General features: G+C 41.9%; 1 protein-coding gene across 1 annotated transcript in view; it reads right to left on the minus strand.

The window, feature by feature from the left end:
• Positions 1-14,732, minus strand: part of LOC124545312 (ankyrin repeat domain-containing protein 17-like) — a 94,825-nt gene that overhangs the window by 31,521 nt on the left and 48,572 nt on the right. Inside the window, exon 2 of the mRNA XM_047124214.1 lies at positions 1,085-1,661. Coding sequence (XP_046980170.1) covers positions 1,085-1,650 — 566 coding nt within the window. The 5' untranslated portion in view covers positions 1,651-1,661. The remainder of the gene's footprint in view (positions 1-1,084; positions 1,662-14,732) is intronic.

Raw genomic sequence — 14,732 nt, forward strand, 5'->3', positions numbered from 1 at the left:
GTAACCGTGAGATTTAGTTACCTTCGAGATTGGATGGAGCGAGGTGACTGGGACAAAGATGCCATTATAGAACTGCATCTACAACAAACAACTTGAGCAGCAGTTGGCACGTAACGAAAAAGTTAGATATCGTTTATATCAAGGACAGCTCTGAGCCAGACGCCTTGTAGCATGCATTCCACTGACTCCAAACCACCATCATTTGCGATATCAGTGGGGTGAAGCAAGAGCTCATTAGAGAGCAGGCTGGAAGTCTGTGGCGTTTTTGGATGGAAGCTGGTTCTGCCTCGGTGCCTGTGTTGGCCGGAAGTTGGTTAGGAGGTCAATTGAGGGCCTGAAACCAACCTGTCTGCATGCTAGGCGCATTGGACCTACAACCGGAGTTATGATCATGGATGCAATTTGCTATGAGAGCAGGAGGACTCTCATCATTATCCCATGCACCCTGACTGCAAATGCGCGTCAGTCTGGTGCTTCGACCTGTTGTGCTGCTATTCATGAACAGCGTTCCAGGAGGTGTTTTCCAACAGGATAGCGCACGGCCAGTAACAGCCGATGTAATACAGTATGCTCTACAGAATGTAGACATGTTGCCTTGATAAGTCTCAATCGCCGTATCCACCTCCAATTGGGCACTTACGGGTCATCATTGGATGACAACTCCTGTGTCATCCACAAACAGCACTATCTGTTCCCGTATGGACGACCAAGTGCACCAGGCAACGTACTCCATCACACAAATTGACATCTGGTAATTGCACAACACAATGCATTAACGTTAGCATGCTTGCATTCAACATTTTGGTGGTTACACTGCTTATTAACTAGCCAGCATGTCACATTTGCAATGGAAAATCTGGCGCTTACATTAACCTGTCATCTTAATCAGTTACGTATGTTACCTAGACAAATGTGTTCCCAAAATTTCATTGCTCTACATTAATTAGTTTTTGGTGTTGTGATTTTTTCCTGTAAGGTGTGTCTATGCTCTAAAATACTCTTACACTAAGTATAATGGTTAGCTCGGAAATACAAGAACACACAGAAATGTGCAACACAGATAAGTGTCTCGTTAGATGCTTACCTTGTTTCTGCTGGAGGATCTGCGAGCAGCTGACCCAGTGTAACAATGTCTTCAGGCTGAGTGCGCACTGCGTCAGCCCAGCCCTGTGTGGTCATAACCTGGACGGCGTTGGCCTTTATGAAGTTAACGGCGGCCTGCCTGAGGCTGGTGCAGGAGTGCCTGATCGCCAGAACAGCTGCGGCCGCCGCAGTCTCGACGGACAGCTGAGCGGCCACGTGCTGCTCGCACCGAGCCTTCAGGGCCGACAAGCCGTATTTATCAGCGGCTGCCAGCATCTGGGGGGCCAGGCTGGGCAGCTGAGGGGCCTGGAGGGTGTAGAGGTAGGCGACCAGCTGGCGGAGCACCGGGCCCTCCACGTCCGGGACTGCGACCTCGCCGGTGTTGGCTTCCAGTGTGTCGTGGCGAAACATGCCGCCAAACACGGGACTTCTATCGGCCAACACGGCCCTGTGCGCCACGAGACGGGTGCCGCCCGCCACCAGTGTGACGACTGCGCCGTCCCCTGCGTCCAGAAGGGCGCCCAGGTCCACGGCTGTGGTCTCCATAACCTCCTGGGTGGGTTCCATTGTGGATGACTCTGGAACACGGCGATACTCAGCAGCCATTTCTCCTCGCACGGCACACTCTATACTTGTACGAGCCACAGGCAGAACAGTGTCGACCGAAAGTTGGTAAATGTTTTGACATCTGCACACTCGGCCTTCATGTCTTGAACAGGCCTCTCAACCCTCTGCCTTTCGAAAATGGAGAACCAAATATAAATATCAGCCTTGCAAACTAAAAATGCAGAGACAGCAGTGGAGTGTGGAAGGTCCGGCCATAATCTCAATTAGTTTAGAATAAGAGATGCAGTTAGTGTCTCAGATGCTAATAAACAGCCCAAGCGAGTATACAATTTACGTAAAGCGAATTGTGAAAATTTAAACGGAGCATTCAATGTACAGCCACTGCATAAAATCGGTACTGATGTTCACGCCACAGGCAACAAGTTTATATAAATGTTGCAGACGGCGCACATTAAGGCGATCCCTATATTTATCAGGTAGCCAAAGGTTTTTAAAATTCCCTGATGTTTCACCCCATAGACAGCACAGCAGGTGATAAGGCACTACCATAGAACCTCAGGGGAAACAGAATGACAAGGCTGAGTTTCTATCGAACAGTCAAATGACAATATAAAGAACTGTTACACCTAACAAGAGCAGAAAAATGCGAGCTTCATTTGAAGAACCAAATGGTAGCAGACATCTACTGTTTCACATACAAACTTTCAACAAACACGATTCGATACCTACTGTTATATCGTCCTTGAGATGATCTAGAGGTATGACGACGATGGACCAGAAGACATTAGGACTCTGTTGCCGGAAGACATGACAGTATCTTCGCTCTGAACTACTCCAGCAGCATGTGAATAATGATGTTCTGATTCGATTTGGCCAGAAGCACATAGGCCTGGGCAGTAATAAAATTCAAAAAAAGAAAGAAGCAATAGAGCTTGATATAGTTACAGCGCAAGTGTTGCATCAGCTAGTGGACCAGACTTTACCGTATATAACAGCGTCATTCCACAATTTCCTTTGCAAGTATGAGCAAACATGATCTGCAATGTCTCAAGTAAATTTACGGAGAACACAAAGATCCAAAACAACTCCGCCCTAACAATATCGAGTAATTTTAGTTAACTTCCATTACCAAGGGGGGGTGGGGAGCAGAGGAGGAGGTAGTGGGTGGGGGAAGGTAGTACTTCGTGCCGTTGCTAAAAAATTAAAATTATGGTAACTACACGCTTTTGAAGAGGTAATTATGTGTAATTAGGGTCCAAAAGGTGAAAATACCGTTTAAGAGATTGTTATCAATATCAAAGTACCTTCGAAAATGTATACTACTGACGTCATAACCAACACAAGCAATATAAGAAATGCACATTTCTTTCAGTGTTGTATTTTACTCTAAACGTAATTTTTAAAGAGGTACTGATGAGTAAGTATGGCCCATAACTTGGATATACTGACTACGAGTTTCACTGAAGAGAGTGAAATCTACTACTGTTACTTAAACTTTTACGTTAACTGAACTGAAATATTTAAAAGATATATTAAATATGATAGAATTCATTAACAACAACACATACTTTTTCGATATTTTAAAATATAAATGAACTGACTAGATTACAATATAGACGGGCATAACGTACCCTAATCCCTGCCCACCTTGGTATTGTGAGGTATAAGTTTTACAGCACAATTCGTTTGGTAAATGCCCAGCGAAAGTACAAGGAAACGCCCCGTGCGTCCATCTGAGCCATCTTAGCGTCATGAGAGGCATGAACTCCTGTATTATGGTGTCGCAAAAGGGAAATACACTGAGGGTGCTATAAATCACGCAAGGCATATTGAGAATACCTCAGACAAGTAGGTTATAGTCATAATGACTGATAAAGCTGGCGATATCGATAATTTATGATTGCCTACGCAGTTCAAAGAATGACGCAGATGTGTTGTCCCTGTAATGTCTCTTGCAGCGGTCTCTCCGCGATATTTTCAGAAATTTTTTAAATTATATAACTCAGTACATATCTCGAAATACCTCTTCTTATCTTACCGATTATCAATGCAAAGTAGTTACAAGCCCAATTATTCCTTGGAGCGCCCATTTACTCCATGGAATAGCTGCTCTGCTATCTACGTTTTCTCTTATGAAAAGAATGAAGGAACTTCTTGCCGATTAGTCGTGAAAGAAGGAGGATGTATATGTATGTATGATTGGGCTAGTAGCCATCTTGATGAGATTCTGTTTGAGAAGGAATTTAATACATGAACTAAACTAAAGTAAGTGTGTTCGCGTATTATTTAACTGATTATTATTGACAGTGTCTGCTTACTACGCTGTGTTGCACGGGATCAGTGGGGAACATCTGATTTACACTGGACGAACCTGCCGTTTTGTATGCTCAAAATATCCAGTTATTTCAAATAAATAGGCTAACACGGTCTTACCAGCAGATCTCCGGTCTTCCCCATGTGATCACCGAAAGTTAATAATTATTACAAACGTTTCCAGGAGATCGACTGACAATTTTCGTCGCACCGAGACTTCGAAATTGCTTCACTGCCTTATGGAATTTAAGTTAAGCTCAATTTAATCAGGATAGAACAGTACTGAACTGTGTGAATGTGATAAGCCTTGTAACGTTCCCTGGCAAACTCACATTATTAAAGAACAAGAGTTTATTTGTACCATATACGCCGCTCTGGGCAAGTTGTATATATCGTAATTATTGAACAAAAATATTACTGAATGTGGTGTAAAAGACATTTGTTATTCTCCTTATATTTTTTGTTGTAATATTTCTCTGTATTTAGGATAGGAATTTTTCTGTATTTATTATGTGATTGTAAAATGTGTCAGTATTTGCGATAGCAGAGATATATATAAAATGTTGTCAGAAGAGAATAATATCGTCAATTTGCAAAGAAATGTTAATAGTCAGCAATACTATTTAAGCACAATGCATTATGTATTCTTTGGTCTTCTCTGTTCAGAAGTCATTGCGGTAGGACACTGTGAAAGAGTTTTTTACGAATGGGTAGACTTCTTTTGTCTCTGTCTGGTCTTAGCCGCCATTAGACGATGCGTTACGAATTAATGTGAGTTGTATTGTTGTTTGATCTAAATATATTAGAGTTTATCAAAAGTGTGAATTATTTATATAAATTAGCTTGCCCACGTCATCTATAAAATTTCTTTAAGAATTTTTCAGCATTTTTTAGCGGTGTTGCTGGGCTGTGCCGCGACCAACAGTAGGCGGCACATTTAAAAAATTATCAAACCCGTAAATCGGGAACAGAAGCATAAAAATCAATAGTGAATTAAGAAATTGTTCTTCTTTTTCAGTGATCCTGTGGCTGATAAAATTTGAATTAATTATACGTTTGTGCATTCGTAGGCGGATAGCTAATGTTCGTTAACATTGAAATTTAAACAGTTTGGTTCTTTCAAAATATCTTAAATGTGTAATGAAGTAGGTTTCATCAGTGATAAATGTCGGCTTGGCAATAATTAAAACATTTTCTGCTAATAGAGGTAATCTTGTGTTCTATGGCTAGTGCCGGGATAAAATTCAGTAAAAATATTTAACAAAAAACCCACTGCATCTGGAAAGTGTATGCCAAGGCCGAATGATTTAAAGGACTCAATTCTCAACCTAATATTCTTAACCAGTTCATATGAGTTCACGTAAATATTTTTTCTTTAAATGTACGTAATTCTTAAGAAGGCAAAAATTTTTATTACCACACGAAAATAAGAGAGTGGTTCTACAACAAAGTTCGCACGAAAGAAAATTAACTTAAAAGCAAAAGATAAAATTTATTATTCTTCTTTAACGAAATTTCAAATCAATTCCATTCATTTCGACGATTTCGTTAAATTGGCGCCCAACGTGGGGCACGAATATGCAGTGGCCACTAAATATCCGTGAGATAACTAGGGAATTACTATAGTCGAACTTTGTTGCAGAACATTTAATAATTTTTCTATGTATTGTATGTATTGCATAACCAATATTGTGTGGTAATACCTGTGTATGATTTTTTGCATGAGAACACTATGTACCCAGAGGCAAGCTGAAGAAGAGAGCTCAATATTTCGAAAAATTAATTACCTACCACAATATCAGGGGGCAGCTGCACCCAAGATAGATCACCAAAAGGTAAAGCTACAGTGTAGTTGTCCTGTGGGTAGTAAAGTAGCCTCAGTGGAGTGTTCTCGGATCATTAGTGGTGTGCTTGTTGTTAGTACTTTGTTTTAAAATAACAGGACATTTAGGTAGGTAGTCATTGTAGTATATAGTAAGTGTGTATTAGTTAATGTCCATTTCTTGTGTGATTATGTCAGTGAAACCTGAGTGTTAGGATATTTAGTTCAGATTTTATTTCTTTTGTTTACTATGGTTAGATTGCGTAGTCAGAAAGATATCAACATGGATAATGAGCAACAGTCAGTAAGTAGTGATACCGAGTTGGAAAGTGGGACACAAAGTAATGTTAGTGATGTAGTTCAGGAAGTACAATATGAAAATCTGCTGGCAGAAGGGCAAGAAATGTTGCCATTGCCACCCAGTGATTCAGTTGATAGCGGAAATACTGTGCCATCCGCAAGCACTGGACACGGACCAGAGAGTGATGAGGTGTCAGAAGTGCAATCATTAAGAGTTATGTTCGAGCGCATGCTCAATTTCCAAGCTGAATTTGTACGTGTGCAAGCAGAGCGTGATAGAGAACGTGATGCTAAACAAGCAGAACGCGATAGAGAGCGTGATGCTAAACAAGCAGAACGAGATAGAGAACGTGATGCTGAACAAGCAGAGCGTGACCAGAGATTGGTAGCTGAATTTGCCAAACAAGCAGAGCGCGATAGAGAACGTGATGCTAAACAAGCAGAGCGTGACCGACGCCTGCATGAGAGGGACTTGCAGTTGATGCAAACTTTAGAAGTTACGCAAAGTGAGATTGTTAGTTTGAAACAAAAATATGAAACCATACCCAAAACGGTGCAAGAATTAAGCGAAAGAGTAAATAGTGTTCAAGTGGCTAACGCCAATATAGTAGAGGAAATCAGTGTCCTGACTAATAGGGTCGAACAACTAGAAATTGACACAACTCAAGTAATTGAGAACAAAGTGATCGAACAAGTGCACAAAGTAGAAAATGAAGTCATAAAAGAAATAGATCAGAAAGTGCACGCCGCAATTGAGGCCAGAGATGTGGGCTCAAGTGCGGATGTGCAAGATCTAAAAAGGATAGTGCACAAAGACATTCCGCTGTGGCAGCGGAGTGTGGACCGTCGTCTTGCCGAAATGGAGCTTAGCTTGCGGCATGACGAGGCACGGGCGTATGTCACGCCAGCCAGGTCCAACAATGATAGGCATATAAATACTGCAGTAAAAAATTACGACTGCGAGACAGAACAGGCAACCAATGTAAGCGAAACAAATAAATGTCATTCCAAAGTAGTGATTGAAGAAAGCTTGATTAGGAACCGACAGTTTCAGATCTTTACAACGGAGAAGAAATCTGTTTACCCTGTAGTGTTTATCAAGGGATTTAGAAACATTTTGCCTAGCGTTTGGAGTCATACCCAGAAAATACAGTTCGTTATGTCCTACATACAAGGAGATGCTGCATTATGGGCAACCGAAGCAGCTGACAGTTGTGATACATATGAGCAATTTGAAAAAGCATTCTTGGCCAAATATTGGTCAACATGTATCCAGGAGAGATTACGGAAGGAGGTATATAATCCACAGCCGTATTCTCCACGACTAGGCAATTTGCGAAAATATTTCGAGAAGTACATTAATAAGACCCGTTACTGGGACGAACAGATTTCATCCCGGGATTTGATCAGACTTTTGAAATCACACTTGCCGATACATGTAAAGGAAAAACTTATACACGTGCCTGAAAATGATATGGAACATTTCTTGTCTGTTCTGGACTCAATTGACCTGATTCAGGAGGACGTCAAGGCAGCTACTGAACAGGCTAGAAGTAACGGAAACGGTTATAGAAATGGTAGAAGTAACACGCCTCCACCAAGTAATGGAAACGGCGGAGGTAATAATAGGAGACAAGAGTATGCACAAAACGGAAATAGAGGTAGAGACCGGAACGGCAATAGTCCGCCGGTGAATAATGACCGGAAAAGGAGGTTCGATGACCGGTATGAAACAGGCCCACCAAGCAATAATAGGTGGAAAAATGCCAGGGGGCCGAGCAACACTAATACTTATAATCATGCAAACCGAACTTGGCCGCAGAACCAGAGGCCCAGTCCGGACCGGCAAAACAGTGATAGGTATGACAATAACCGACCGCCACCACAAAATGCGCCAATTGCGCAACCGTGGCGGCCGACGCAACACAACGTGCACATAGTGGAGGTCAGTGACACAGAGCAGCCACGCCCATCCACTAGCAATAATTCAACAAACTAGATGCAGCCGAGATACGCTCTCCATCGTCGGCTGAGGTTTGGAGTGAGAGCAGCCCGACACAGAACAAAACACCGAACAAAATCTGTATCCTTAGGTATAATGACGGGGTACAGATGGGAAATGAATTAATAACTGAACCATCCACGTGCATAAAGGAGCACAAAGACAAAGTACAAGCGATAATAGGGGTCAAAATTAACAATATTGATGTGCAAGCGGTCGTAGATACAGGTGCTACTGTCAGTGTTACGAGTATGGACTTATTCAAAGTACTGGGGAAGGAAAGGCGTATGCTGACTTTTCCCGTGAATAATTGTAAAGTCACTGGAGCCATAAGTGCACAGCGACAAATAATTAAACTCCAAGTGCGGGTAGAGATGTATTTAGGGGATGAAGCCATAGCGTGCTCATTCCTGGTAGTAAAGGGTTTAAAAGTAGCCTGCATTTTGGGGGGTATATTTTTTGAGAGAAAGGGACGCAATAATCGACCTTTCTCGGGGAAAATTAAGTTTGATGAATGCTGGTAGGAGAATAGAATTGTCCATGCTCAGATCTGATGAGGTACCTGTACCTAATTGTAATGCTATTAACATAAAGTGTAGGAATCAGTCGATACTACATTTAGACAATCATTGTCTAGGACAGAATCTCTATTATCCTGACGTACAAGGTGATCAATTAAAAGCAAATGTGGACGCACTTGTGAACAAAGTATCACAGTCCGAAAATTTGAACTCTATGCAACAGCAGGATTTGGTACAGTTATTATCTAATTATGCAGACGTATTTTCAGAACGACCAGGAATTGTTAAGGGATATCAGTACAATATCGAGGTGAAGCCTCACAAAACTTACTGTCAAGCCTCATACTCCATTCCTTGGTCCAAGAAGGAAATAGTAGCTAAAGAAATAAGAAAACTGATCGAGTGGGGAATAATAGAACCGTCTTTGTCCCCTTATAGTAGTCCTTTGGTGGCGGTAGCAAAAGCAGACGGACACGTACGGTTAGTACTAGATGCGAGAGACATAAATGAAATTATTGTACCCGTTAGGACTCATCCGGAAAATCTTGATGAGCAAATTCAAAAATTTCATGGAGTGCAATATTTGACATCTATTGATATGAGAAGTTCATTCTGGCAAATCCTGCTCACACCCGAGTCGAGGAAATATACTGCATTTATATTTGGGGGAAGGAGCTACCAATTTAGGGTACTACCTTTCGGCTTAAATGTAAGTGCAGGAGTTTTCATAACAGCCCTCGACGCGGTTTTAGGTCCGGATTTGCTGCAAAAGGTAACAGTGTATGTAGACGATCTAGTGATTGCCACTGCCACCTGGGAGGAGCACGTAGAACTACTGAGTAAAGTCTTAGAAAGGTTTAAGCAAGCGGGAGTAACAGCGAATCTTGATAAATCCAAATTTGGACGTAATCAGATTAAATTTCTAGGTCACATAATAACACCACAAGGCATCAAGCCTGACAGCAAAAAACTTGATGTAATTCGTGGGTTTCCTAGTCCGAGAACTAAGAAACAGCTCAAAGCATTTATGGGTCTATCATCTTTTTTTAGACGGTTTGTTCCCAACCAATTAATGAATAACGAATCTTTATTGAGCCTGTTGCGTAAAAATGCGCACTGGGTGTGGACAGAAGAATGTCAACGCGCATTTGACGCTATCAAAAATGCCTTGGTGAACGCAAACATACTGCGACACCCAGACATGACAAAAGATTTTTGTATAGCGACAGATTCGTGTTCATACGGTCTGGGCGCGTGTTTATTTCAGTGGGACAGGAGCAACGACCCCACAACAATCAATGTAATCGGATTTGCCAGCCGCACACTAAACAGCTGCGAGAGAGCATATTCCGCTACCGAATAAGAGGCTCTTGCAGTGGTTTGGGCGGTAAAGAAATTTAACTATTACATCTATGGTAAAGAAGTCAAAGTATTCAGTGACCACCAGGCTTAAAATTTGCAGCAGGCACTCCGCGCATGGTCGACACTGTACAGCGAGGATGGTAGAACGTGTTGAATCAAAGGCTGTGACTGAACTGTTGCTCTGTCGTGTCACACTAGGAGACTGTCTAATTAGGTGCTGTTGTTGGGTGTTCGATTATCAGTGTGCCTGTCTATAGTTCTGTCAGTGACAGCTGAAACAATGGTGGCCGTAATGACAGTGCTCAGTGCTGCAGACGTGGTCACGTTGTCCATGTGGGTACTGGTCTTCTGTATTCCCCATATGTGGGATAGATCTAGGATACTGCATGGCCAAGCAAGCCGTGACTCCTCATGGACGCTAACGGCGTGAGGCTACTGAGATCGTGCACCACATTGAGTGGGCACATCCTGAATGCACTGCTTCCGTATTCGCCTGACAGTCGTGGGATCCTGACAGTCAGACTCGCAATTTTGGATGGGGCAGCAATAGCAGCCACAAATGCCGCAGGCACAGCTCAAGGCTGGCAGAGTCTCGAGCCGCACAGACGTAACTGCCAATGGAGGCGCTGCAGCATACGGGGAGGCAGCCATTTTGGGGAAAGGGGGCTGTGGTGGGGTGGGCAGACCAGCTGAAGGGGAACCGAGTGGGAGTCCCGTGTTCCTGCTGCCTGTCCCTGGTTTGAGGAGTGGTCGGTACTAGTCTTAGTGACTAAATTTATTTAACTTCTCCTCCTTAACGCTTAGTAAAATGTTTTAGTTTCACCACACCACGAACACTGTTATTCTATCTATCTCTCTCGTTAGTGATACAGTTTTGAATGATCTGCAGCGAGCTGTTGGGATCAAAACTGAGCGCCCCTGAACCCCCGCAGCAGCCACCGTTGCGCTGGTGTGCCCCAAACTCTGGAGCAGGCCTCCAGAACATGGCGCCCTTTAACACCTGCAGCGATCACGCTAAGGGCTCGTTGGTGGAGCCAAAAACACTGTACCAGGTCTCCAGAACAGGGCTTAATTGCAGTGCCGTGTGTGGCATTCCACATAGATGTTATACATTTTTGCAGACCTTTTCAAAGAAACTTAATTCCTTTACTGTTTTACTCCGGTTTACTTTCATGTGATCTTCATAGCAATTTATAGTACTTTTGCAATTAGAGTATCTTCAAATATACTATAGCTTCTCATGCGAACAGCCCCTGCTCCCGAAATTTAGCAACTGGATAGAACGAGATTTTTCTTTTAATAGTAGATATTATGAGTGCCTTGCTATATATTTACATAGAGCTTTCTTTTTGCAAACAAAGAGAAAAGTAAAGAACCAAGTTATTCCACATCTGCTTAAAGTCATAACAAGGTTACACAACTCGTTCCTGTACACCGTAACTTGGTCTCAGAATGGAATTTACCCTAAGCCGTTTAGCGTGCTCAGAATATCAGTATCCAGTTCTACAGTCCTAAGGAGCTCATGATATGATTTTGGTTGCTGTCGCTTTTTCTCCGTCTGGTTCTTAATTTCGGAAACTGTCTTGGCTATGCACATGTTTGAGAAGATAGATCGTACGACTTTCTCGTAACAGCGTTGCTACAGTGAGGTACATGCAGTACCCAATTACTTTTCCTACTGTGAGAAAATCTACTGTATCTGTTAATCTGTGTCTGCTATTTGCAACATATCTTGTTTGATGGAAGGGGATGGTCTTCCATTCGAGTAATATGTCGAGAATGCAGTCAGAACCTCAGGCAGGGATTTCTTTTCTTCGACGAATTTCTTTTCCTCTGAATTCAGAATTCCGCGGGTCTCGGCCTTGCTGCCCCGTTCTCCACCACCCCTCCCAATTTTTTTACGCCGGATGCGGCCGCTACTCCTGTAGGCGCTGACCCTTCAGCTCCTCGCACTTTCAAACTCTGCGAGACAGCGCCCATTCTCATAAATTCACCCCTCACGGGTCCTTATGCACGCAGAATGCACAATCCTGTAATACTTCAACATGTGGGGAATTCCGATAGCAGGTGTTTGCATATCAGCTTCTCTCTTATTTGGTGGGCTGATTGCCAGGTGCGCCGTTTGTAGATAAATCCCACCGAACATGACAGCAGAACACAAAATGTGTTTACTTTTTCTACAGACTTTTTTTCTGCAAATAACATAACTTTAATTTACAATCTGTGCTTCGGTAGCATTGGGTAAGGAAACAAAGTCCGTTTACATTGTGTATTGTCTGGTGATTTCAAATCTATCAAGTTTTATTTCTATTGGACAGATTTTTTTTAAACACATACATTTAAATTCGACAAAATTTTATCTTTATTTAGTACCGAAAAAACTACATTTTCTGCATACTGCCTAGAATGTACATTTTTGTACACCTAGTTTATCACTTACACAAGGTTGGAGAAAAGTCTAAATGTGTGTGGAAGAAAGAGTTTTAAAGTCGTGCTACAACCAAGTTTCCTGTATTTCTCAATGAGCTGACTAAGGAGTTCTGATAGTTATCAGCATTATGGTTTCTCAGGAAATTTTTTACAACGCTTTGAGAGGATATCCATGCGGCTGCCTCAGCTTCATTCAAACTTAGTTCGAACTCAGGGTCATTCATTAATATGAAATGATAATCGACACCCTAGCTGCGAACAGGCGGCGATATACATCATCGGGGACATGTTGATTAATTTGCCACGAGTAATGAGTGTGATGGGCAAACATCTATGAGGTGCACTACGAATGTAGTGGTGTGGACATGTTGGAAAAGTGCTTCTCACGCGGAGCAGGCGCACTATGCCCCCTGCTCTTGGTGGCTCAGATGGATGGAGCGCTTGCCATGTAAGCGGGAGACCCTGGGTTCGAATCGCGGTCGGGGGCACACATTTTCAACATATCCCCAAAAAGGTATATCAACGCCTGTTAGCAGTTAGCGTCTCGATTAAATTGTTTCATTCTAGACAAGCTGCACAGTCATCAATGGTATCTGTTCTTTCAGGAACAGATACTACCTTCATACTATTCATTAGTACCATTATTTGTGAACCAATAAAAATGTCTCCTTGATCTTAGTGTCACTGATTCTAGGGAATTTGGTTTTGAGGAACTCTGAACCTTTGACCTTTGGCAGACCCAACCGTCACTTAACGAAATTCTTGATCTAGCCCAGTTTGATGTGCACTTTTGGAAGATAAATATTCTCCGATTTCGCAAGTGGTTGATTAACTATAATTTTCGTCCGAACAGTGAAAATTTCTCTCTGTATGGCCGTTGTTCCCGAAGGTAGTGGTTGTTTTATGTCCATGCTGTCCCACTCACAAAGGAAACAACAGAACTTCGCTCATCCCGGTTGTAACCCAAGAACTATCACCACATGTATGCCATTCATTGTTATCACATTGTATACTGTTCAGCACAAGCTTCATGTTGTCGTACGATTCCTTCATGCATGCAGCATATGTAGGAGGGATCGAAGGATATTGGCTGCCACTGTGCAGAAGAGCTTCTTTGAAATAAATCTTAGAAGAGTCAATGAAAAGTCGCCATTCATTGGGATTGTGCGGATTCGCAATGACTTCAAATAATCTCTCTACATCATTACAACACACTGAGGTATCTTGCTCGGAGAGAAACTTTTGTTGACTTTTACAAAAAAAATTTTACCCTTGCATTTTTATCCAGAACATTCCATCCTTTCAACCTTGAAGCCACAATCTCACCTTGTTTTTTCTATAAGTCAGCATCACGAACCAGATCGTTTAATTCATAATGTTCCGTCAACATGTTTGTGTTGGAAAAAATGGATACTGTCGTTCAGTACCAGAATGTAGCCGAGTCTCACAAAATTCATTACCCTTAATCTCATCAATAACTGTAATCCATGTTTCTGGTCTTTGAGGAATGGGCAGGTTTGATTTATACTGTGAGGCACATGCCTTCTAGCTGAAGCAACATCCGAATACTGGACAGTGTGCCTTGTCCTCGATGTTACTCCAGAGAACTGTGTAATCCAGATGTAGCAGTCTGTTATGTGGTTCTGTGGTTCTCTCCAAACCATGGAAATGCACAATCTCATGTGATGAGATCCAGTTTCCAATCATCCACTTAAAAGCGTCACTCATGAAGCACAACATACGTATGGGATCTAGAATGTACCCTGATCTTTTTTTGTAGCCAAAATAGAAACCGTATGGTTTTTTTTCTCGGTGGGGTTATATTTCTCTCCACAGATATAACGAAAAGAGTTTGGGTGATTAACACACGTGCGGGGCATTGTTAGTATGGACGCACATTATATACAATCACAAAACAATAAAATATTACGAAATTGTTAATCGCAGTTGTCAACAAAACCTGACATGTCAATCATAGGTTTCTGATTTCACTAATAAACGCCTCTAGTTAAATATTTTTCTAACAGTAAGATATTTCAGTATAGCAGTACATGAAAATAACAAACAAATGCATGTGTCTTGTAATAAATAATTTAGCTTCAAGCAACAGAAACAAATGTTGGTATGCAATAATAAATAATGTAGCTTAAAATATGTTCACATAATGATGGTAATTGCAGCGCAATAGTGCGAATCTACTGCATATTCAGAATTAGTGGAGTAAATGCGTTGCAAAAAACTGTAGCCCAAAGAGTATTTGTAACACGCAGCAATTAATGAAAATTTCTCATTTAGCAAAAATCACTTTCTCATTGAACTTTTAATTAATGGG

This window comes from Schistocerca americana, chromosome 8 (genome assembly GCF_021461395.2).
Source record: "Schistocerca americana isolate TAMUIC-IGC-003095 chromosome 8, iqSchAmer2.1, whole genome shotgun sequence".
In the NCBI taxonomy this organism is placed as follows: Eukaryota; Metazoa; Arthropoda; class Insecta; order Orthoptera; family Acrididae; genus Schistocerca; species Schistocerca americana.